Source organism: Thrips palmi, unplaced genomic scaffold, assembly GCF_012932325.1.
Source record: "Thrips palmi isolate BJ-2018 unplaced genomic scaffold, TpBJ-2018v1 HiC_scaffold_19, whole genome shotgun sequence".
Lineage (NCBI taxonomy): Eukaryota > Metazoa > Arthropoda > Insecta > Thysanoptera > Thripidae > Thrips > Thrips palmi.
In genome coordinates, this window is record NW_023144628.1 from 8,683,039 (window position 1) to 8,708,001 (window position 24,963).

At 50.4% G+C, this 24,963-nt stretch overlaps 2 protein-coding genes across 7 annotated transcripts; one reads left to right on the forward strand and one right to left on the reverse strand.

The window, feature by feature from the left end:
• Positions 1–1,161: 1,161 nt before the first annotated feature.
• Positions 1,162–8,748, forward strand: LOC117646473 (G-patch domain and KOW motifs-containing protein). 5 transcript variants are annotated; one of them, XR_004587786.1, is made up of 9 exons: positions 1,162–2,783; positions 3,020–3,234; positions 3,319–3,404; positions 3,489–3,592; positions 3,675–3,864; positions 3,943–4,075; positions 4,160–4,844; positions 6,456–6,574; positions 8,424–8,545. XR_004587786.1 is itself a non-coding variant. In XM_034387431.1 (8 exons), exons 1-7 carry the CDS (start codon positions 2,635–2,637, stop codon positions 4,828–4,830), a joined length of 1,548 nt encoding a protein of 515 aa, XP_034243322.1. In that variant the 5' UTR covers positions 1,162–2,634; the 3' UTR covers positions 4,831–4,844; positions 8,424–8,748. The 5 variants fall into 5 exon arrangements, 3 of the variants coding, with proteins under 3 accessions (XP_034243322.1, XP_034243321.1, XP_034243320.1); XR_004587785.1 differs by lacking the exon at positions 8,424–8,545 and adding an exon at positions 6,690–7,245; XM_034387431.1 differs by lacking the exon at positions 6,456–6,574 and having other exon boundaries at positions 8,424–8,748.
• LOC117646471 (NPC intracellular cholesterol transporter 1-like) lies at positions 4,924–24,750 on the reverse strand. Of its 2 annotated transcripts, XM_034387424.1 has the most exons (19): positions 24,357–24,749; positions 17,514–17,760; positions 14,245–14,315; positions 13,651–13,682; positions 13,443–13,509; positions 10,001–10,109; positions 9,815–9,921; positions 9,617–9,737; positions 8,962–9,120; positions 8,742–8,879; positions 8,416–8,661; positions 8,151–8,328; positions 7,930–8,067; positions 7,715–7,839; positions 7,471–7,629; positions 7,114–7,384; positions 6,904–7,025; positions 6,641–6,821; positions 4,924–6,563 (listed from the first exon to the last, which is right to left on the reverse strand). In XM_034387424.1, the coding sequence occupies exons 1-19, from the start codon at positions 24,536–24,538 to the stop codon at positions 6,403–6,405; spliced, it is 2,814 nt and encodes a 937-aa protein (XP_034243315.1). In that variant the 5' UTR covers positions 24,539–24,749; the 3' UTR covers positions 4,924–6,402. The 2 variants fall into 2 exon arrangements, with proteins under 2 accessions (XP_034243315.1, XP_034243313.1); XM_034387422.1 differs by having other exon boundaries at positions 13,443–13,682; positions 24,357–24,750.
• Between the last annotated feature and the right edge of the window lie 213 nt (positions 24,751–24,963).

The following is a 24,963-nucleotide window of genomic DNA, read 5'->3' on the forward strand; positions in this document are numbered from 1 at the left end:
AATACCTTGTCCTTTCAATTTGGTTGACAATTAATACTTCTTTGCCTGTAAAATTGCTTCTGTTTGTAATTTAAAAACAAATCGTTTCAGTCAGTTATATTTACATGTGGGATCCTGTAGTATTACTGATGTTCTTTTGATTCTGTTGTACTTTTGCTTTGGTAATCATTTTATGAATATTGTGCTCGTAAGTGTACAACTATTTTTTGGTGTTTTCTTTTTCTCTCAATGTAAGAAGTTTTAAGGAGAAAGCTAGCTGTTTTCAACACCATTGTTTTGCGATGTTTTGGAACTTATACTCAATAAATATTTTCTTAATTGATCTCATCCTTTATAGTCAATCATTATAGGAACAACAGTTTGTTAATCATTTGGAAAGAAATAAAATTAAGATCAGTTGTCATTGGCTTATACGCTCAACTTCACAGCTTTGCCCAGTCGACAAAAAATTTTGTCGTAGAAAGACTTCCTGCGTTCCTGGTTGACACATACATGAGTCGTTTCGCATGGACTTTATTCTTTGATGAATTGTCCACAAATTTTAGTGACGGAATCTTGAAATCAGCATTCAAGACTTTCCGTCCAAATGAAAGACGCAGGAAGATTTTTCCCCTACACTCGAAGAAAGACTAAAGTGGCACTTTTCTCAGAGACCGTTCACATTTTGGATTGAATTTTGTTTTGGGAACACAACAATGAACCTCATAATTAAGCAAAGTTTCAACTTTCTGGGATTATTTGAAAGCCTACTTGAAAGTTTCACCTCGGTCCCCTCCCCCCTTAACGAACCGAGACATTCCGCCTATAATCAATTAAACGGCAAAAACAGTGCACGACCCCTTATTTTGACAGCGACCGACCGACATCCTTGCGGACTTCTCTCGACCGCTCTCGACCCCGCATCCGCACGTCCCGCCCGCACCGCAACACGGCGGAGGGCTCGCTTCGGCTTTTCCCGAAGCTGCTCCTATGTCGCCCGGGTGCCCGACCGGTATCCGGAGCCGCGTCTGACGTCACAGAAATTTAAGGAACAGAGGCAAAGCATTGAGTCGCCGGGTCTGTATCCGGGCCGAAAACTCGGGAGCCAGAATGACGTCACCTGCGTGGCGGTGGGGGCACGAGAGACGGAGGGGACAGTGCTCGTATACACATGACAAGACAAGCAGACGACTGCCACTTCTGCTACATGCTGCCGTATTATCCCGTTTCATGTTTTCGGACAAGCATTTACGTTATCTTTGTGCTGTCAAGGTGGGCGGGTGGTAACAACTTCGACCAGGGCCTGTAAATTTAGTTGGCCTCATCTGTTTCCATGAAGATTTGACTTTTATGGAAGTTTGAGGGGTTTTCCTCTAGTTAGTATTCATAGTGATTCAGAGTTACTATGTGCATTTTCAACCAAAATAAGATATTCTTTCTGATTCTTCCTTCCTACTACTTTTAGTGTTCGACGGAATAGTAAGGAAATATGAAAATAATTAAAGGAGCAGCATATGGGGCATCAATTTGCAGTCTTTAATTTGAGCAACAAACGAAGGTAACAAACACTGGGCAACAAGGTAAAATTTTCAGTTTAGCTTCACAAACATAAGACACAGTATTATAACTAAGAAACTTTCATAAATAAGGAAAGAATTTAAACACGATTAAGAAAGAAATTTCATGAAATTTCCATCCAAATTATACATTGACATGATTAGAATTAAGAAGCTTTCATAAACAAGGAGAGAATTGAAATAAGATTCAGAAGAGACAGAGCTCATAATCATGAAATTTCCGTACAAATTATACATTAACATAACAATAAAAATTAAATACAAAAAGAAAACGAGTAGAATATAAGTGACTTACATTGAATTAACAAAACTACAGGATTACATTGCAAATAAAATGACATCAATGATAAACAAATAAAATACCATTCATGAGGTCCACATGTAAATTTCATTATTTTCCAAAATTAAAGTTAAGGTCGACAAAATGTATCGTGCTGCATTACCCCCCAAGAAAATTAATACTAGCTGTCGGATGGCCTATGAAAACAATAACCGTCAAAATGTATCGTGCTGTGTTTTTCCCCCAAGAAAATGAGTGGCTGTAAAGATTTGGCCAGATTGCATATGAAAACAATAACAAATAGGCTAATGAGACATAATTATCAAAGCAAGAAAATTACCTCATAACAAATAGCTAATAACTAAATGAGTTCAGCGCTAGAGCAGTGAACTTTATGAAATAGTACTGTGATAATTAGAGGAAATACAAACCCCGAAAGTGGCTGGAATCAATAAGCAATCTGGGGGCTTACGGCAAAGTTGGTGGAACATCTTCACGTCACTTGGGTGAATGGAATCAAACATATTTCTGTTCGAAACGTCAGTCGGAGGCAGACGTCAGAACTTCCCATCCGCTCTCCGCTCTGCTCCCCGCTCCTCCGCTCCGCAACGCAAGCACAAGCTGCCGTCCCGTCGGCTGCCTCCCCTCTTGCGAAGCTCCTCGCGTGCCCCCACCGCCGCGCATATGACGTCGCCGTGGCTCCCGAATTTTCGGCCCGGATACAGACCCTTGAGTCGCCTGGGGTTGGTGGTTCGTTTTTGAATCGTTTGTAAACAAATACGGGTTTTGTTCTGAAAAATGGCAGATCCTCCTAAAAAGTTTACTTTTGGTTTTAGCAAAATTGTTAAAAAGTCAAATTTGGTTGCACCCCCTCCATCTGCAAAGGAAGAGCCGAAGAACGTTCAATTTATCGAATGTCTGGAGGAGAACTCTATCAAGCTGAAAGAGTGAGTATTTTCTTGTTTTATCTGTTATTTGTCATTGACATCTCTTCCGTTGGATAAATATGAGTTTAGTAACTTCATCTCGTCATAATTTAGGTTTATTTTTGTAATATGACCCCCATTTCTGTTCGAGGAGAGATACTTAACCTGTATGACAGCAGAGGATGACATGTATTTACCATCTCAACATATTTAATTTTATTTGACATTTAATCAAAAATTGTCTGTATGATTTTCAGTGGCGAAGAAGAAAATCAAGTTAAAGCTCCGCTTGTCATCCCCATTATTGGTCCACGGAAAAGCAGCACACTTTCGAATGGAAGAAGTATTGCTGAAATCGCCGAAGATTTCAGTGATGTCGGCAATGAAAAATCAGAAGCAAACTCAGAAGCTGTGAAAGAAGATGGCCCTGCAGAGTCAATTGAAGCTATGGCTGCTCGGGAACTCCTTCAAGGTTTGCCTTTATCTTTTGTTTACTTAATTCCCTTAGATTCTGTGTTTCCCTTCATAAATCTTGTTTTCTTTTTGCTTTGGCCAGAGGGTTTGAACATAATGAAAGAAAAATCTGGACCTACAGTCGATACCCTACCTCTTGCTGATGATAAAGAGGAGCTCCAAAGAGAGGTAAGAACGTGAATCTGCAAATCTTTTCATATGCATTTTTAAATTATTTGTCATTTATATGAATGGTTTCTTTACTTTTAACAGTCTACACAAGAGGATTATGAAAATATTCCAGTCACTCAGTTTGGCTTGGCTATGCTGAGGGGTATGGGGTGGAAGGAGGATGAAGGCATTGGAAAGAACAAGAAGTAATTATACCTCACTCTTTAATCATTTTTTAAATTGAAAGGGAACATTTCATGGAGTAATTACTCAATTCTCTGATTCCAGGCTAGTTCCGGTAACTGCCCCAGTGGTTCGTCCGAAAGGTATGGGTTTGGGTGCAGACAAAATGATGCTTGCTGCGGCGGCCAAGAAAGCTGCTTCTGCTAATTCAAAACAAGATCAGGAAGAGTTGAAACTGGTTAAAGGAGCCTATGTGAAAATAGCAGCAGGAATGAATAAGGATCAATATGGACAGGTTTGGATTAAATATTTTTAAAGATTGTGCCATAGGTTCACTCTGTATTTCCATAACAACAGAAATTTCTATTTGTAGGTTGAAGGCTTTACTGATGGTTCTGGAAGAGTGATGCTGAAAATGGCCATTGGTGGACGTGTTTTATCTGTCAATGAAGCAACAGTTTTCCCAGTCACTAAAGATGAATACAGCAAATATTCTAAAGTGTTAAGTAAGTTGCCTTTATCACCACTGAGTTGATAGTTATCTAAATATCTTTGGAAGATGTCTCTAAACATGTCCTGTTTTTTTTTAGATGCGTCAAAGTTTGATGAATTTAAGAAGAAAGAGGAGACTGGTGAACCTGTGTCACAAGAAAAATCCAGACGGCAATCACCTAGCCCTACTAGAGTTTATAAGAAGAAAGAAGACCGCAGAAATTACTCTCCAAAAAGAGAACAGTCTCCCATCCCCAAGAAGGACAAGCATCGATCAAGAAGTAACTCCGTGTCTCCTGACAGATATGATAGAAAGAAATCCAGCAATAGAAACTTCAGAGACCGATCAGAGTCTCCTGATAGATACGATAAAAAGACAACGAGTAATAAAGGCTACAGGGATCAGTCTGAGTCTCCCGAAAGGTCTCAACCTAGAAGGAGAAGTCCAGAAGATAGGCGGAAACACACATCTTCGAGAAGAAGAGACACTTCTCCTTCACCTGATAGGACTAAAAAGCAGCGATCAAGAAAGAGCAGAAGCCGTAGTCGTTCTAGATCAAAAGACCTAAAATCTCAGCGAAGGAAGAAATATTCCGATTCTGATAGTGATTCTAAATCTCACTCTAAAAAGAAGAAGAAACATAAAGAAAAGAGATATTCATCACCTGAAGACAGCTCTCGGTCAAGATCAAGGTCTCCAAAGAGTAAGAAGAAAAGTAAAAAGAGTAGGAGAAGTCGTTCAAGAACACCCAGCAAGAAGTACAGATAACTTCTTCATGCCTGGTAAGCACCAGGCCCTTCATTGGCAGCAGATTAATCAATTGACTCTTATCAGGTTTTCTCACAATGAAAAAATTCTCCATTTCTGCTATTATGACTTTATTTATAAGTAGTAAAAATATACTTTTCAATATTTCTTGGTAGGCAGGCAGTTCGTATTCACATTGACAGAACAGAACACATTCAATATTGTATAATACATAACACATACTATTATTACCACACTATCTACCATCAAACAATGTTTCCATTTCATCTTAATCATAATTCCAAAGGAAAAATTGAAAATATCGTACATATTAAATATTGAGAACACATAACATTCATGTCAGAGATCGTCAGTTGAGCCCCTAAATGTTGAATTTCCAAACTTGAGTTGCATTGGTTTTGATCTGTCAAGTGGTATTGAATGAGTGAGCTGTTGTCTACATAAAAGATAGTTGTGATGTAGTATTGTAAATACATAAAAGCGTTTTAAAATATTTGAATAATTAAAATCAAACTGTTCACTGGGATGATAAAACTTGTACTTACTATAACAGTGTTTGTTTTTTGGAGTAATGACTTAAATCTAACTTTTTTTACTTTCAGATTATTTTTGTCGCTTAATGATCTTGGTTCAAACCATTGATTCCTTTTCTCAATTTAGGAAGTGGGGCACAAGCAGACAGCTTAAGTATTTCAGTAACATTCAAAAATAAGAGAAACGATTTAAAGAAAAAAAGAAAACATATCACAAGGATTATCAGCAGCACAGCCATATAACAAAAGCTCAGGAACAGTTGTTTTGGTGGGTTCAACAGGAACAATCAATCCTAGCACCTTAGTAATTACGTAATTAATTATTTGTTTCAGGAGTATTTATAGCTACAACACACCCTGCTTTGCCTGTCTCATGTTACCAAATCAAATTTCCTGTGCCTCACTCACTTGACAAAATGGACAAAAGAGGTAGCAATGCTTTTAAATTGTGCACTGACACTTGCATTAGTGCCTGGATTTTTTTTTTTTTGCGATGGCACTTTTGAGGCAAACATAGTGTTGACCCCTTCTAGAGTAAAAACACTATGAAAAACATATAAAATCCAGGTCATTATTCACAACAGTAATTGCATTTATCTACATGAGCTCTGATTATTGAAGGCATTGGCGCGAACATAGATTCTTCCATCTCCTCACATACCAGTTATATTTGAGGAGCTTATTACATCCATTGAATAAATTTCTCTTTATAGTGCCTTCAGAAGTCTTTCAAATAGGAAATTGAATCTTACTTACAAAGGTAAAGTGAGCCCTACATGAGTGAGAAGTCTTCTCTTGAATCCAGCACTATCAATAATCCCACTTATTCATGTACAATAAAAATATAGGACGGAGTGACATAATTCTCAAAGATTAAGGAATACAATCAATAAAATTGTACTCAAAAATTATTTAAAGCCAATCAGTTTACCAAGTTCCTTAGGTATTCTAGGACTTTGCTATGACTCTGACCTATTATCACATAGATGCTATTGGTGCCTAGGTCCATTTTCTTTGGAGTTTGACCTCGATCTCACCTTTACCATTTACCTTGTTCTTTCTTCTGGCCTTGAAGCATTCCTTCACTTTCAGGATTAATTTCTCCATGAGTCCCACCACCATGGCTTCCGCCATTTTGAGGCAGAGGATGGTGATCAGCAGATGGTTTACTGTTCTCAGTAACTAGGGAGACCTCAACACCTGAAAATCAGGTTGGTAAAACATTTTAGCTGTAATGTGATAGACGCACTAACTCTGTTCAATACCAGTAGACCTACCATCAACATTAGATACACAGTGTCCATTCGGAATTGTGATGTCTTTTAGCACAACTGCTTGGTCATCCACATTGTTCTGATGAACTGAAGCTTCATAATTTGGTGGCCCCAGCCAGCTCAGCATAACAGGAAGGAAGAATAGACCATGGAAACATCCAAACACAACCACAGATGTGAACAGCTGTAATTTGACACGAAGTATTATTAGTTCTCATGCTCGTTTTGAAAATGCTGTAAAAACGATAGTATAATGAATGTCTTACTTTGAAGAAGGTAGTGAATATGTAGGAACTGCTGAAGCCTAGTAAGACAAACGCAAGGAAAGTACTGAATCCCCCATTGAAGACTGCAGGACCCATATGACGTAATGCTCCCATTGCTCTTTCTGGACATAAAGATGAGTTGCATTAGTATCCTTTCCTTTTTTCCAATTTTTGATGTCATTGTCATACTGGGGAAAAAATATAACTTACCATTGCCGTCTCCAGGCATGCGACTGAATTCATATCCAATGTGTGCTGCATAATCAACAGTCAGGCCTGTGCAAAGTAGCACCATGATTGATGTAGATATTTCTATTGTTAAACCAAAGAAATACATGGATCCTACTAGATCCGCCAGAGTGAAAATGACACAGATGATGACCCAAAAAGTGATCTGTATCTCTTGAATCAGCAGTAGTGTTACCACTGCTACTGCCAATATTGATAGACCCAAGTTGCGAAGAAGTTCTTCTCCTACAATCTGGATGGGAACCAAACATTGTGCCATTAAAAATACAATATTTTTTTTTGGCAATTGGGTTGTAAGAAAATTTTTGTGGTTCTTACTTTATTAGTATACCATGGAATGTAATCGGGTGAATATGCTACTGCATGTTGCCCTTTAGTCAAGTTCAATGAATTCAGAGTATCAAATACAGTCGACATAGCTAATAATTGCTGCTCAGTAGTATTCAGCATTACATACTGAATCGGAAGGTGAGTAGTCTAAATGAAAAGAAAAAAAAATTAATTATTCTTTAAAAACAGCAAATATTGAGATATTTCTCAACCTCAAAGTCTTGAAAATTACCGTGATATTGTACTCTCCAAACGGAAATGAACTGAATTTTAAATCTTTGAGGTATTCTTGCCCGTCTTTTGAAAATATTAGATATTCTGATAGGTAACCCTTGTAATCATCTTCATTTTCTACCTCTGAAATTGATTGAATAGATGTTAGTATGACAAATGTCTTCACACAGATAGTAGCAGCTGAGTCTCCTCCTTCTCTCCGACATTACTTACCATGTTTACGGATTTTCAGCCATTTGTCAAAATCGTCATACCAAATTTTTATGTTATCTTGATTCAGGTACTGATTTCTCCTTAATTGCTGTGATAGTAGATGCATTTTAGGTGCATCATCATAATAGCTAATATTAGCTGAAAATTTTAATGTTAGTTAAAAATTTGTGTTTTATTTTACTAGGAAATGAGCGGTTGTTGAAGGTTGTTGATCTACTCACTCAAATACACTCCAGCACGTTTTCCATACTTAGGAAAATACTCATTTAATTTTTTGTAGAACTGAATGGGGTATGATGCTTCATCAAGGTACCAAGTGGGGTCAAATTTCTGGTCTATTTGAAGTACACACCATGTATTAATGGCAACAAGAAACAAGGTTGTTGTGATAACTAGTACCTGAAAGAAAAATTTTAACCCTTTTAGCAATCCTTATGTTTTCTCTTAGTTTTGATGAGACTTAACTCCTATTTGCTCTTTGCTCACCTTTACAGGTGTCTTCATTAGAGTTGGTGCAATGTATTTAGAAAACGCATCATAAACATAATTTTTCTGACTCATTGCATTGGGCTTCCATTCCTTGAGCTTAATAAAGCAGCAGCCTTCCCTCTTGCCAGCACTTCTATATTCATCTAATGTGAGACATCCCACAAAGAATGTTACCTCAAATATAAATAGAAACAGCACTCCAGTTGCAGCAAACATACAAAATGATTGTAAAAATGGCATTTTCTGAAACAATAATGTTTTCAATAAAACTTGTATGTAATTTTTAAAGTAGCTTTACCTAAAAACCAATAATGCTAACATACCGTTGTAATTCCAATTGCAAAAGCTACAATATCTGTAAATGAAGTCACTGTTATGGATATCCCTGCCGTCTGCACAGCCCTTCCTATTCTCTCAGGTATATCTAAATTGCTGTGCTGTCTGGTTACATGGTCAAGACACTGAAAGAGAAATTTCAAAATTTAATCGGGAAAAAGAGAGAGGGAGAGAGGAAAACAAAATGTTAACAAAACAGTCACTTACATCACAAATGACAAACATGTCATCCACGCCAATTCCAAGAAGTAAAAATGGAAGGATAGGATGGACAGGGCCAAAGAAGAAGCCCATATAAAAGCAAAACCCATAAGATGTGAGGATGGTCAGGCCCACAATGGAGACTCCCAACAAAGATAGATAAATCTGGAAGGTAAACAATTTAATTTACCAGTAAAAATTCATACTGTGACATTTATTTTTTAGGTAATGCTTACAGGGGCGTGTGCAGAAAGTTTTACTGGAGGGGGCTATTGCCTACCTTGCAGGGGCATGTATCTAAAGTTGCCTACCCTAAAGGCGCACAACACAATTAGCCGTTCAAGCAGTCATTTATATTGACCGTAGGGGTGTGCGTGGCCTGAATCACATCTCCTGCTGTGCTGAATTTCAAATTAAATATCGATAGTGACAGTCTGTAGGTACTTATTAACCGTTATTAACAGTCTTTATAGCCATCAGGACAAGCTTCAAGGCGTACAAAAGCAGTAAAATCCATGCAATCGAACTATTCCTGGACCCCCCCCCCTCTCCTTTCACCGATCTCCTCGGATCTGGACGTTTCACAAGGGGGGCCGAAATCGAACTGGGGGGGGCTGAGCCCCCCTTGAGCCCCCCCGTAGACACGCCCCTGAATGCTTACCCTTTGTTGAATGAGATTACAACGCCCAAGCATGAAAATTACATAGAGAATGATAAGGGAAAATCCAGCAAACAGTACTGTCATATTGTTATCCATAACTTGAGCCAACATATCATTATAGCTGGAATAAAAACAAAATATGAATTAAAATATTTCAAAGTAACATTTTTCTTTGATGTTTTCCTTCTCTTAACATACCTTCTTGTTGCAACAGCATACACATTAACTCCCTTGGGTTTGGTTCTGTTTGAGTGCAGCACTCTTGAAAGAAATTCTTGTTCCCATGTTGGAGCAGTCAGATTTGACTGAAAAATGAGAGACACTTTTTTACTCACCCAAACCTCAGAGTAAAATCAATCGTATGATTTGGAAAAATATTGTTACCTCTTTGAGCAGCCAGTTGAAAATGATGGCCTTTGCAGAAACCACTTCTCCCTTGGCATTAGTCTTCATGCCTGCTAGGATGGACGAGATGTCCGTCAAGACACTTTGACTGCAAAACAAAAACAGCAAGTAAGAAGGCATCCCTCACTGTACACTGAGGAAAAAAAAATAGTGAGGAATAAAATTAGACCCTATTATGTCTTGAGCACCTGTCCCCGGGCATTCCCTATTCTCCTGAGTGACGGTCCGATGGTTCAGAACAATTGTTTTATCAATTTTTGCAAAGAAAAGTAAGTTTGCCGTAGTCACGTTAGCCCGGATGACATCAGAACGAGCTCACACGACAACGAAATGGGTCTTTTTAATAACCAGCGTATTCTCGGATGGGGCCATTCTGACGTCATCGCATTGAGCTCTCACTGTGTGGGAGCTGATGGCACGACTTTTTGATCCGTTTCTAGTGGCGACCGTCTTCGCGGGACTGCACCGTGGGCCAGAAGACCGGTGGAGGCGGTCAAAACTCTAAACGCGTTTTGAGCTCGAGAGCAGCTAAACAGGCCTCGAACCGAACGTGTGACCCCACCAATGGATTCCTCGTTCGGAGAGCAATACTTTGGTGGGGTCACACGCTCGGTCTGGCCCACGGTGCAGTCCCGTGAAGAGGGTCGACCCTAGAAACGGATCAAAAAGTCGTGCCATCAGCTCCCACAGAGAGAGAGAGCTCATTGTGATGACGTCAGAATGGCCCAATCCGAGAATACACTGGTTATTAAAAAGACCCATTTCGCTGTCGTGAGGAGCTCAAAACGCGTCTAGAATTTTGGCCGCCTCCACCGGTCTTCTGGCCCACTGTGGGCTTCCGAGACACTTGCACTCTCAAACCAGGTCGGTGTGCAGGCTCCGTGCACCCATAGGAGAGCGCAGCAGCGGAGGGGAGGGGAGGGGGGGGAATTGATCGTTGCAAGGGAAGGCTGAAAGGCTCTGCCGGCGCGGCGCCAGCCCGCCATGCCCCCTCCCACACTCGCCAAGTTTCGGTGCACGTGTACCGGCGGTGCCAGCGGGACTCCCATGCCCATGCCGGCGAACAGTGCACGGAGGCCCGTAGCTGGTGTAGCGCGTCACGCAGGCAGCTGCCGCCGGCCGGCCAAACCGCGCCGCCCCACAGTGGGCCAGAAGACCGGCGGAGGCGGCCAAAACTCTAGACGCGTTTTGAGCTCCTGAGTCGCTAAATAGGACTCGAATCGAACGTGTGACCCCACCAATGGATTGCTCTCCGAACGAGGAATCCATTGGTGGTGTCACGCGTACGGTTCGAGGCCTGCTTAGCGACTCTGGAGCTCACAACGCGTCTGGAGTTTTGGCCGCCTCCACCGGTCTTCTGGCCCACTGTGCGCCCTGCCGCCCTGCCCCGCGCTCGGCTGCTCACGGCAGACGGCCGGCCTGCCTGACGCCGGTTCTTGTAATTCTCTTTGGTCCGCCGGCCGCTTCGGCCCTCGGCCCGGTGAATCCTTCAAGGCCAGCAGAAGCCACGCTACGCCCACCGCCACCGTCACCGGCCGAGGAACCGCAGACTGTCTCTCTCGCACTCACGGGGCGTCCCGTACAGGTGCGAGAGAGACAGCGACGACAGCGACTCTCGGAATCAAAATTGGCGAGCCTTCCCACATGGCGCCTGAAGAACAAGGAGTAGGCAACCCGCTCCACACCGCGTCCACGCCATTGCCTACCTAGCATTGCCATTACCATTACGGGCTCTTAGTCAGTCCTCCACTCGTTTCTGATTTCAACCCGGCTGATCCGGAATGGTGCTATCCGTCGCTCTGTCTCTCTCGCACCTGTAGGAGACGCCGCTTGAGCGTGAGAGAGACAGAGCGACGGGATCGGAAGTCTGCAGGCCCCAAGACCCAAGACAGCAGGCAGCACGAAGGGGCGACGGAGGACACTCGGGCCTCAGCCTTCAGGGCGATCCCTGAATAGCCCGCAGTACACCGGCGTGGAGCGGTCTGTCCATGTCAGTTTGCGAACCGACTTCACGCACGCGGAGTCAGGCTCTGAGTTTGCCTGCCCAGAAGGCAGCGAGTGAGTGAGACAGAGACAGACAGACAGACAGACAGACAGACGGTGGGGGAGAGGGGGGTCTCTACGTTTTTCCAGTGCCGCTGACAAGTTGCATGATATCGTTCTCGTCGCTCTGTCTCTCTCGCACTCATGGGGCGTCTCGTAGGGGTGCGAGAGAGACAGAGCGACAACACGATCCTTCGTCATCAAGCGGCAGGCCGCTCGCTGGAGCCCAGCAATCAGAGGACGCCGTCCAAGACGCTGTTGGCGGACGGCCCCTGCAGACTGATTCCGAGAGTCGTTTCCATCGCTCTGTCTCTCTCGCACCCATACGGGACGCCCCATGAGTGCGAGACAGACAGAGCGACGAAAACGACTCTCGGAATCAGTCCGCTGTGCCGAGAAGGCTGCGTGCGAAGTGCGCCAACCCAGTGGACTTCCTCGCTAGCCCGGCAGGGCAACGACCGCCTCGGACGCACCGCCTCTCTCGCCTCACGTGACGACGACGGCGTGCATCGCCTCGGCCAGCGACTCGCTCGCACTCTCTCGCACTCGTGGGGCGTGCCGCGGGGAGAGAGAGAGAGAGAGACAGGACGCGCGTTGTTCGGAGTCGGCCGGCGGGACGGACCCTGGACTCGGCGGACTCGGTCCGCAGGGCGTCCTCCGGAGCGCTGCTCCAGGCAGCCCGCCCACAGTGGGCCAGAAGACCGGTGGCGGCGGCCAAAACTCTAGACGCGTTTTGAGCTCCAGAGTCTGTAAATGGGACTCGAAGCGAACGTGTGACCCCACCAATGGATTGCTCTCCGAACGAGGAATCCATTGGTGGGGTCACACGCAAGGTCACACGTTCGGTTCGAGTCCCATTCAGCGACTCTGGAGCTCAAAACGCGTGTAGAGCTTTGTCCGCCTCCACTGGTCTTCTGGCCCACTGTGCGACCCGGCCTGGTTGGATCGTACAGTGGAGGGGACGCGGCTACTCGCGAACCAGAACCAGACTGCCGTGCAGGGATTCCTCGCTAAGTGCGTGCGGCCCGGTCGCTGCTCGGGCCGCGGACGCACAACACACCGCCTCGAGGCAACTGGATGGACTAGCCACAGCACCACAGTGGGCCAGAAGACCGGTGAAGGCGGCCAAAAGTCTTCACGCGTTTTGAGCTCCAGGGCCGCTAAAGGAGACTCGAACCGAGCGTGTGACCCCACCAATGGATTCCTCGTTCGGAGAGCACTCCATTGGTGGGGTCACACGTTCAGTTCAAGTCCCATTTAGTGACTCTGGAGCTCAAACCGCGTCCGGGATTTTGACCGCCGGTCTTCTGGCTTGCTATCTGGGGCCTGCTTCGGCCTCCTCCTCCAGCAGGACGTCCAAGACGTCCTCGAGGACTACCTGGAGCGCAGGCCCTTGGTGACGACGCGCTGCACGTCGGCCCTGGTCAGGTTGTCGGGCAGCCCCGCCGGCCACAGCTTGAGCAGGCTCTGGTACACGCAGTCGTTCTTGAGCAGCCCGGCGTCCTGCAGCGTCTGCTTGAACTCTTCGGGCAGCTCCGGGACGCCGTCGGGGCCGCCGCCCTTCGCCGCCGGCGGGGCGCCCCCCGTGGCCGAGGCCTCCTGGAACCACGACGTGTACCTGGAAGAAAACGAAATTTTAGCAGACCTTTACTTTAAAACATACTTCTACCCAAAACTATACAAGACATAAAGGTGTCAGCTAGCTTTTACTCTCAAGTCCAGAAACCAAAGTTAGTTCGGTTCAAAGTTTTCGTCCGGAATCGGTGAAAAGTTTCTAGGGGCGTAGACGTCGATGCGTTTGATTTATAGAGGGAGGCGCTGTGCCTACCTTTAGGCGTTATGATTTAGCATCCTCCACTAAACGTGAACGTACATGGGGAAACTCAGGCGTCTAGGAGGCCTCTGAACAATGGCGCCGTGCGGGTACGCCACCCAGGTCTCGAACCCGCACCGGATTTACCGGACCGGTGTGAACTCTAGACGCGTTTTGAGCTCATGAGTCGCTAAAGGGCTCGAAAGAAGCGTGTGACCCCACCAATGGATCCCTCGTTTGGACAGCAATCCATTGGTGGGGTCACACGTTCGGTTCGAGTCCCATTTAACGACTCTAGAGCTCACAACGCGTCGAAATTTTGACCGCCGCCACCGGCCGGTCTTCTGGCCCACTGTGAAGTGCCTACCTAATGCAGATGTCCTCCCAGCCGACGTCGTTGACACGCGTCGCCTTGATGTCATCTTCCAGTTGAGCTATCTGCAACAGTGACAACACAAGCAATGTTATATATGTGCCTTCGTCGCTGTGTCTCTGTCGCACTCGTGGCGCTCTCCATCAGGGTGCGAGAGAGGCAGAGCGACGAACCGCTGTGGCTGGTGGGCCACGGCGATGTGAGGGCGTCCTCAGGAAGCACATTATCATGTCTGTGCGTGGGTTAGGTTCCTAATCGCGTCAAGCGCTGCCCCCGCCTTTGAAAACGGCACTCAGTCTGGGGCCCGGGGCAGTCACCCCTCCCCCCTCCTCACAGTGGGCCGGTGGAGGCGGCCAAAACTCTAGACGCGTTTTGAGCTCCAGAGTCGCTAAACAGGCCTCGAACCGAGCGTGTCACCCCACCAATGGATTCCTCGTTCGGAGAGCAATCCATTGGTGGGGTCACACGTTCGGTTCGAGACCTGATTAGCGACTCTGGAGCTCAAAACGCGCCTAGAGTTTTGGCCGCCTCCACCGGTCTTGTGGCCCACTGTGCCCCGGCTCGCCTTTCCTTTTCACTTCCCCCTCCCCCTCCCCTCGAGACGGCGGCGCTGACACGCTCCAATAGGCCAGCGGGCACTTCTTTGTTGGGCCGAGGGCGTCCAGTGGCGTCCACTTGGTCTGTGCCGGCCGTCGCTGCTGTCGCGCAGAACGCTGTCGTGACTCGTCTGGGATTTGAGTGGATGGCCATTGAAGCGGGATAATCTGGCAGTGGCAGACGGACAGACAGACAGACAGACAGACAGACAGACAGACAGACAGACGGACTGACAGACGGACTGACAGACAGACAGACAGACAGACAGACAGACAGACAGACAGACAGACAGACAGACGGACAGACAGACAGACAGACAGACAGACAGACAGACAGACAGACAGACAGACAGCTACGGACAGACAGACAGACAGACACACAGTAAATGTCTTACGGTGAAAGGCTGCACCAACATAATATGGTGGAGATTTTCTCCATAATACCAACGAAATTCGTCAAAATCTCTATAAGGCACAGTGAATTCTCAATGGTATGTTACGAAGTCAGCTGCACCACCATAATATGGAACAAGTCATTTTCACCAAAATATGGAGAATCTTCACTGTAGAACATTTAGAGTGCAGACAGACAGATGGATAGACAGACAGATGGATAGACAGACAGATGGATAGACAGACAGATGGATAGACAGACGGTCACACTGTGAAAAATTGTCGTCGCTTTATGACAAAAACGTGTATGACATTTTCGTCACTTTGAAATGATGACAATCTCATCACAAATTGATGACATTTTTATCAAAGCTCCTACACTTATTGCATGGGCGTGACAACATTGTCATTAATTGACTTCATGACATCCTTGTAAGGGAAATTGGCCTTGGAATTGTCATCAAATTTTCACAGTGCAGGCAGACCTCCAGGCTCATCCCCATAAGCGGATGTCTTAAGTGTGGTGCGATCAACGAAAACAAATGTCGCCTCGTGCCCTGCGGACTGTTTCCGAGGGTCCTTTCCGTCGCTCTGTCTCTCTCACACCTGTAGGAAACGCCGCGTGAGTGCGAGAGAGACGGAGCGGCGAAAACGACTCTCGGCCTGCCTGTGGGCTCCTCGCGTGGCGACGCTAAGACAAAGACCCCCCCGAGCGAATGCGGCGCATCTGTTATACGAGACAGGTCAGCAGTCTGCAGACTGATTCCGAGAGTCGTTTTCGTCGCTCTGTCTCTCTCGCACCTGCACGGGACGTCGACTTCCCCGTGAGCGAGAGAGACAGCGACGAAGATGGCTCTCGGAATCGGTCTACTGCACTACAGCTGGGGGCGCTCTCGACCTTGACTGCCAGCTGCTTGGGAATCGAAGTAAGTATCGAAAGGTTTCATCCGGAAGAGCTCCTCGCTTAGAATCTGAAAGTCGAGCCCGAGCCAGGCAGGTGTAGCCCGCGGAGCGTTCAAATAGATTCACTCGAAGATGCCCAGCCCGGCAGGGCTGCCCGTCTGCTTGCCTGCTCCTTCATGAATGATTCCCAGTGTTTCGTACACTCCCCCGTCTTTCCGCCCGGCGTGGCGTGCGCGTATTTTGAACAACACGAGGTTATTTTGGCCGGCCGGCCGGCTCCGCGCCGCGTGGCCCCCCCTCCCCCTGCCCCCACCGCCGCGCCGCTGAGGATTCATGAATGAATATGCCAATCGATTGCGGGAAAGGGCAGAGGACAGGGGGGGGGGGGCGCAAGGGGGTGCGCCGCCACTGCGCACAGTGGGCCAGAAGACCGGTGGAGGCCGACAAAACTCTAGACGCGTTTCGCGTTTTCAGCTCCAGAGTCGCTAAACAGGCCTCAAACTGAACGTGTGACCCCACCAATGGATTCCCCGTTCGGAGATCAATCCATTGATGGGGTCACACGTTCGGTTCGAGTGCCATTCACTGACTGTAGAACTGAAAACGTGTCTGAAATTTTGGCCGCCGGCGCCGGTCTTCTGGCCCACTGTGCTGCGCCGGCTCGATCGCGTCCGGAGGCTAGTACTCCACAAATACCGCGAGTCCACTCTACACACAGAGGCCCTAGCAGTGTGGCACCGACCCGCACTTGCTCATTGATCACGGCTCATTGTGGGGGCATGTCACGGCGTCGGTCGCTCGAGGCACTCGAGCCGCCGAGGTCGAAAAACACGAAGAAAAAAGTCTATGCCACCCGAACGGCTCGGTCGATCGCACTCAAATTTGGTGAGGGTCGTTAAACATTCAATGGCTCGCCTCACGGGCAATTACAACTTCCCGGCACGTTGCCGGCGGAGGAAAAGAGACACTCGGAAAACTTGGCGTAGAGATGGGACGGGAAACGGAACACCTGGAGAATTTGGCGATAAAATAGGACGGAAAAAGAGACTCGGAAAATTTGACGTTATGGGACTCCTGAACGGCAAAGTTTGGCTTCTTGGGTTCTAGGGAGAGGAACACAGCCAGGACGGCGCTGCACAGTGGGCCAGAAGACGGGGGCGGTCAAAATTTCGGACACCTTTTGAGCTCCAGGTCGCTCAAACCGAACGTGTGACCCCAGCAATGGATTCCTCGTTCGGAGAGCGATCCATTGGTGGGGTCACACGTTCGGTTCGAGTCCTGATTAGCGACTCTGGAGCTCAAAACGCGTCTAGAGCTTACGGCCGCCTGTGCCGGTCTTCTGGCCCACTGGGCGCTGGCGGTAGTACTCACCGCGCGCAGCACGCTGGGCTCCAGGACGTCGTCGGCCTCCACGATGACGCTCTCGTAGCGCACGTCCTCCCGGAAGTTGGTCTCCACGAAGCGCGCCGCCTCGTGCACCACGGAGCCACGCGGCATGTACAGGTCCACCTCGGACATGCCGGCGCGCCACTGCAGCAGCCCCGAGCCGCACACCGCCGCCATCAACAAGGACAGCACGCACGTGAGGAGCGGCCACCGACCCACGGTCAGCCCCAGCCTGTAAAAGGGAAAGGCACCGGGTTCAACTCCCCTGCTCGCGGCGTCACACAGTGGGTCAGAAGACCGGCGCTGGCGGCCAAAACTCTAGACGCGTTTTGAGCTCCAGAGTAGCTAACCAAGACTCGAACCGAACGTCCACCAATGGATTGCACTCGGAACGAGGAATCCATTGGTGGGGTCACACGTCCGGCTCGAGTACTGCGTAACGACTCTGGAGCTCAAAACGTGTCTAGAGTTTTGGCCGCCTCCGCCAGTCTCCTGGCTTACTGTGCGTCGCCGCAGGGGCGTGTGCAGAAAGTTTTACTGGAGGGGGCTATTGCCTACCTTGCAGGGGCATGTATCTAAAGTTGCCTACCCTAAAGGCGCACAACACAATTAGCCGTTCAAGCAGTCATTTATATTGACCGTAGGGGTGTGCGTGGCCTGAATCACATCTCCTGCTGTGCTGAATTTCAAATTAAATATCGATAGTGACAGTCTGTAGGTACTTATTAACCGTTATTAACAGTCTTTATAGCCATCAGGACAAGCTTCAAGGCGTACAAAAGCAGTAAAATCCATGCAATCGAACTATTCCTGGACCCCCCCCCCCTCTCCTTTCACCGATCTCCTCGGATCTGGACGTTTCACAAGGGGGGCCGAAATCGAACTGGGGGGGGCTGAGCCCCCCTTGAGCCCCCCCGTAGACACGCCCCTGCGTCGCCGAATTTTTTCCGCTGTGTTCTTCGTGTTAATGGTATCCGGGGCGTGTAAGGGCAGAGGGCAGGGCTAGTGCCGTGCCGTGAGGGCTTCCCGCCCAAAAAAAGGGACGCGGCGTGTATGACTGTTTGCATGTGCTCAAGGCCAGCGGTTCTAATTGGCAGCCTAAAAGTAGGCCTACTGCGCTTCACACAAACAGTGCAAACAAAAGTGCGGCGCGGCGTTGGTCGCTGGGCTCGGCACAAGTTTATCAAAGCCGCCTAGTGCAGGGAGACTGTGATAAAGGAGGCACGCCGTCGAGGACGAGGACGCCGCGTTGCACAGTGGGCAAGAAGACCGGTGGAGAAGGTCAAAACTCTGGACGCGTTTTGAGCTCCAGAGTCGCTGAATAGGACTCGAAGCGAACGTGTGACCCCACCAATGGATTGCTCTCCGAACGAGGAATCCATCGGTGGGGTCACACGTTCGATTCGAGTCCTATTTGGCGACTCTGGAGGTTTGGAGTCTAGAGTTTTGGCCGGCTCCACTGCGGTACCTCCTATCTATAGGTCCTCTGGCCCACTGTGCGACGGCCGCCGACGCCGTCCTCGAGCAGCACGTCGAGACCACGACCGCCGTTGCCACGCGTCCTGCGTGTGCGAGAGAGAGAGAGAGAGAGAGAGAGAGAGAGAAACGGAAAGCACCGAGCAACGCGAGGAACGAGAACGAGGCAACTCGCCGAGGCAGGGAACGAGTGCGGGGCGGTTTCGATTTTCTGCTGCCGAGTTGCGGCGCCACCCGGCGCGCCAGTGTAGGCACGCCAAGGCACGCGCACTGCGGCACCCGGCACGCCCGGCACCGCGCGCCCGTCCTGGGACTCGTGGAACGCGCCACGTACCCGGTGTGCCTGGGTGTCGAAGGGTGACCCACTGTACTATGTTGTGTGGTACAGTGATTGGGATGAATGTCCTGGAATGTGCTGCATTTCTGCTGTATTTACCCTACATTTTGCCTACTTAAAAGCTGTGTTACCGTTTTGTTTGAGTCCCTATTTCGTTATGAACGTGGGAAGTTGGTCCCCCTGGCCGGCACTTCCCTGCCGGACTGTGAGGCAGAGGACCGGTGGCCAAAACTCTAGACGCGTTTTGAGCTCCAGAGTCGCTAAATGGGACTCGAACCGAGCGTGTGACCCCACCAATGGATTGCTCTCCGAACGAGGAATCCATTGGTGAGGTCTCACGTCCGGTTAGACTACCATTTAGCGACTCTGGAGCTCAAAACGCGTCTAGAGTTTTGGCCGCCGCCACCGGCCTTCTGGCCCACTGCGCACCGTTGCTGCGCTACCCCTTCTCGCTCCCTGCCGCCGCACGGCATGCACGGCCTGAGGGCGGATCCCTGCCACAAGGCCTAGGCCGGCCTAGGCGCATCCAAGGCCGCGGTCCCTTCTTTTTTGTCCGCGCAATGCTGGCTGCCCTGGCGGGGCCTGGCGGGGCCTGGCGGGGCCTGGCGGGGCCTGGCGGGGCCTGGCGGGGCCTGGCGGGGCCTGGCGGGGCCTGGCGGGGCCTGGCGGGGCCTGGCGGGGCCTGGCGGGGCCTGGCGGGGCCTGGCGGGGCCTGGCGGGGCCTGGCGGGGCCTGGCGGGGCCTGGCGGGGCCTGGCGGGCCTGGCGGGGCCTGGCGGGGCCTGGCGGGGCCTGGCGGGGCCTGGCGGGGCCTGGCGGGGCCTGGCGGGGCCTGGCGGGGCCTGGCGGGGCCTGGCGGGGCCTGGCGGGGCCTGGCGGGGCCTGGCGGGGCCTGGCGGGGCCTGGCGGGGCCTGGCGGGGCCTGGCGGGGCCTGGCGGGGCCTGGCGGCGGGGGCCTGGCGGGGCCTGGCGGGGCCTGGCGGGGCCTGGCGGGGCCTGGCGGGGCCTGGCGGGGCCGGGCGGGGCCTGGCGGGGCCTGGCGGGGCCAGGCGGGGCCTGGCGGGGCCTGGCGGGGCCTGGCGGGGCCGCGCGGCCAGGGCCCTGGCAAGGCTGGCAGCCTCGCCGGCAGCCGAGCTGGCAGCCCAGCCCCGGATCGGTACGCTGTTGGCTGCCATTGTGATGGTATCGGCCACCGGCCGGAAGCGTACAGTGGGCCAGAAGACCGGCGGAGGCGGTCAAAATCCCGATCGCGTTTTTGAGCTCCAGAGTCGCATTTAGTGTTTCTGGAGCTCAAAGCGCGTCCACGTGGTCCACTGTAAAGGGGAAAGAGGCTCGGACCAGAGGCGGACTGCTCGGGCCTCACTCTAGGTCTCGAGACAACCAGAGCTGCACCACTTTCGATCGGCACACCCTCTACTCGGCCTGTCCCCGTCCCAGAGCGAGTCCACAGTTTTCGTCGCTCTGTCACGCTCGCTTCCACACCGGACGCCCCGTGAGTGCGAGAGAGACAGAGCGACGGAGACGACTCAATCTCGGAATCAGTCTGCTTTGGTAGTCTAGCGCACAGTGGGCCAGAAGGCCGGTGGAGGCGGCAAAAATTCCAGACGCGTTTTGAGCTCCAGAGTCACTAAACAGGACTCGAATCGAACGTGTGACCCCACCAATAGATTCCTCGTTCGGAGAGCAATCCATTGATGGGGTCACACGCTCAGTTCGAGTCCCATCTAGCGACTCTGCTCAAAACGCGTCTAGAATTTCTGCCGCCTCCACTGGTCTTCTGGCCCACTGTCTAGCGGTCGGTGACTCACTTATCTCGGAGCCTCCCTTCCAATGCGAAGGTGAAGGCGGGGGCATCAGTGCATCAGTGTCGAAGGGCTGCTTTGAATTTCAGTGAACAAAGTTTGGCGGTGCCAACGTATTCTGATGGGCCGCCGTCGAATGTTAGTGGATTTGAGGAACCCGCATGGTTAAGCTCGGTTAAGCTGCGGCAAACTAGGCAGAATTTTCGACAATGCTCAACGGAAGTTCAGGTGCTGAAAGTACGGTGGTTACGAGTTCTCAATGCGTGTGAGGACACGGTGAAAACGGAACCTTGTTTTCCCAGAAAGCCTAGGGTAGAGACATTGGAGATTTCCAGGCAGTTCCTGGTAAAACCAGGAACCGTTTTTACCGTGGAAGTTTGCTTTCAGCGTCAGTGTACCTACCAAGTGCTATGGGAATAAAAGGGATCACCAGCCGGGTATCGAACCCGGCGCAGCCTTGAAGCCACCGGCAGAGCGATGATGGGATCATCTCGTTCTGTCCCGTCTGGTGGAGATACCATTCAAATGCGTGCCTTTCGGCCTACCTCGCTCACCCCGCCCGGGCCCGCCGTAAAGCAGCTGTTTTTGTGTCACTGGGTTGGGGAATACGCGACCTGTTTTATGCAGTGGGTGTCTACCCCGGATGCCCCTCTCGCGTTTTCGTTAATACTGATCCGCCCCGAAAGATCAGAACTGTTGTTTTCAATCCATTCGCCATTCGCTGCTCGCAGCCGGGCCATCTCGGATGCAGGTCGACTGCATAAAGCGAACGGGGGTACGGCGCACAGTGGGCCAGAAGACCGGTGGAGGCGGCCAAAACTCTAGACGCGTTTTGAGCTCCAGAGTAGCTAAATGGGATGTGAACCGAATGCATGATACCACCAATGAAAAGCTCTGCGAACGAGGAATCTATTGGTGGGGTCATACGTTCGGTTTGAGTCCCGTTAAAAGACTCTGGAGCTCAAAACGGGTCTAGTCTCTAGACTCTAGAGTTTTTGCCGCCTGCGCCGGTCTTCTGACCCACTGTAAGCGTGAGCCACTGACCAAAAACATTGTACAATAGTGTAGTGAGTGTCCTATTGAGCTAAGCCATGCTATTTGCCTACTTACAGACGTTTATCGAACAAATTGCTCACATGCGTTTCTCAGGTAAAATCTTAGTGAATGTGAGTGAGTGCAGGCCGGGTGCGTGGGTAATGAGAGCTAGAAGTGCCATCGGGGTACGGGGTCTGGCCAAAGGCCTCTCTTTACCCGAGTGCAAGTCGGCGTCCAGTCAAGGGTTCGAATACCAGCAGCACCCACCCATGATTCAGTTTTTTTTTGTCACGGTCGCCTAGACTGCATGCGGTGCCCACTGAGTGCCAACCCAATGGCCACTTGACCCTCTTATTAATGTTAATAGCACTAGGTACTTGATCCTTGGGCCCTGGAGTGTGACAGGGAACCGGAGAGTACTCCTTTGCACTGCTCGCAACCAACTGCTGGAATTGGTCACTTCGAGACGAGTATACTATCCCGTCATGTGACACTACTCCCAAGTACCACGTGGTGACCCACATCCAAGATCCTACACCCTAAACGTCTTTACGATGAAAGGTTGCGCGCATCAACATAATATAGGGACAGTTTTTCAAAAGTAAGCGAGCCAGCTAAACCTCCACGAAATAGAAAATTTTCACCATGTTATGGAGAATCTTTACTATAGGACTTTTAGAGTGTAGTCCAAGCGGCCTCCAAAGAAGGGACAAAACGCCCTGCTGCAAACGCACGTTTGGTGTCACTGCGTGCACGGTGCAAAAATCTCCAGCATTTTCCAGGCACTGAAGGCGTACCTGCGCTGGAATGCCAGTGGACAGAGCAACGACTGTTGGAACGGACAAAGCCACGTCTGTTGCTGGTGGTCTCGGGTGGTGGAGGACGCGCAGAATACAATTACTGTCCCGCTTCGAATTAGCAGACTGATTCCGAGAGTCGTTTGCGTCGCCTCGTCTCTCTCGCACTCATGGGGCGCGCTCAGTACAGGTGGGAGAGAGACAGAGCGACGAAAGCGACTCTCGGAATCAGTCTGCGGCTCGAGGCCGGGGGCTGGAGTCTTGCAGCTCCCTGCCTCGCACGCCTTGGAAGGCGACGTCGCACTGCAGGTCAGAAGACTGGTGGAGGTGGCCAAAGCTCTGGACACCACTGTTATTCCGCTTGCGATACAGACCGCACTTTCTGCGCAATACAAATTTCATCGCACTTTTCTGTGATGATCATTGCTAAAAGGTGTGATGAGCTACAGTACCGCAGAATTTTGCAATGATCATTGCAAAAAACTGCAATGATTCCAGATTTTGTGTTGTCATCATTGCAGTTTTTTGCAATAATTCCGATTTTCATTGCAGAATTTTATGCGATACAGAAGTCATTGCATCTCAGGAGCAATGATTCGTGGGAATCACATTTCGGATATCATCGCACGTTTTTGTGTTGAAAGTATCGCAAGTTGGATAACAGTGACGTTTTGAGCTCGAACCGAGCCTGTGGCCCCTCCAATAGACTCATCGTTTGGAGAGCAATCCATTGGTGGAAACACGATCGGTTCGAGTCCCATTTAGCGACTCTGGAGCTCAAAACGCTTCCAGAGCCCTCATGGCCGCCGCCGCCACCACCGGTCTTCTGACCTACTGCGCGTCATCAGTCATCACCCTCTGCGGCAAATTCAACTTCGCCTTCACGAACGGAGCCGATTTCGCCGAGATAAGATTCGCGTGGGCCCGGAATGGTGTTCGTTGAACCATCGACGCGAAATCGACGTCTAATCGACTTCCGGCAATCTGGGTCGCGCGCCGTTCGCCATTTCCCTGGCGGCCCACAGTGGGCCAGAAGACCGGTGGAGGCGGACGAAATTCTGGACGCGTTTTGAGCTCAAAGTCCCTAAATGGGACTCAAACCGAACGTGTGACCCCACAAATGGATTGCTCTCCGAACGAGGAATCCATCGGTGGGGTCGCACGTTCGGTTCGAGTCCCATTTAGCGACTCTGGAGCTCGAAACGCCTTTAGAGGTTTGCCGCATGCGCCGGTCTTCTGGCCCACTGTACGGCCGCTGCCCCTCCCCAGATTCGGCTCCAGCTGAGCGCCGCGCGTGCGGGTGGCCCCCTGGTGGCTCCGCGTGCGCGCGTACGGCCGCCGGGAAGGGGGTGGGGGAGTGGGAGGGGCGGCGGTGCACTCACCTATAGTACATGCGTTCTATCCTGTTGCCGGACTGCGTCCGCACCAGGCTCATGCACTTCATGTAGCCGTGGCGGATCCGCTGCGGCCCGAAGGACGCCGACGACGACGAGGAGCTCCTGGCCGCCTTGCCGGCCTCCATGTCGCCGGCGCCGCGCCCCGCCGGCACCACCACGGGGCACATCGCGATCCTGGGGGTGGCGGTCACTGAGTCGTCGGCCAGGTGTGATGGCCGTGGGGGGCGCAGGGATACTGCACCATCGCGAGGGTCGCGGCGCCGTCCTCCGCGACGTCCTCGCCGTGTTCGGCCCGCGACGGAGCAGGACTTGTTCGTGCCGAGCCGACTGCGCGCGCTCCTTCACGCCGCCCTGCCGCCGAGTCTTTGCTCGAGTTGAAGCCGAAGCAGACTGAGGACTGAGTACGGCGGAGACGGAGCGCGAGCGAGCGGACTGAGTCAGCGCGGGGCCGCCCGCAGCCCGCGAGGTGGGGCGGGGCGGGGTGGGGCAGGGCGGGGCTGGAGTTCTGCGGTGACCCACCCCCACTCCGCCCGGCGCCCGCCACCACCCCGCCCGCCCCACCTCGCCCCACCCCACCCCACCGCCGCCGCGT

What these genes read in the sequence shown, in the direction of transcription:
- LOC117646473 (XM_034387431.1), top strand. Translation starts at nt 2,635, where the DNA reads ATGGCAGATCCTCCTAAAAAGTTTACTTTTGGTTTTAGCAAAATTGTT. An exon ending in ATAAGGATCAATATGGACAG is followed by an intron (nt 3,865 to 3,942) that starts GTTTGGATTAAA and finishes TTCTATTTGTAG; the next exon opens with GTTGAAGGCTTTACTGATGG. An exon ending in CAAATATTCTAAAGTGTTAA is followed by an intron (nt 4,076 to 4,159) that starts GTAAGTTGCCTT and finishes GTTTTTTTTTAG; the next exon opens with ATGCGTCAAAGTTTGATGAA.
- LOC117646471 (XM_034387422.1), bottom strand. Translation starts at nt 24,538, where the DNA reads ATGTGCCCCGTGGTGGTGCCGGCGGGGCGCGGCGCCGGCGACATGGAG. An exon ending in ACATGTTTGTCATTTGTGAT is followed by an intron (nt 8,880 to 8,961) that starts GTAAGTGACTGT and finishes TTTCTCTTTCAG; the next exon opens with TGTCTTGACCATGTAACCAG. An exon ending in CTGTGTATCTAATGTTGATG is followed by an intron (nt 6,564 to 6,640) that starts GTAGGTCTACTG and finishes CCTGATTTTCAG; the next exon opens with GTGTTGAGGTCTCCCTAGTT.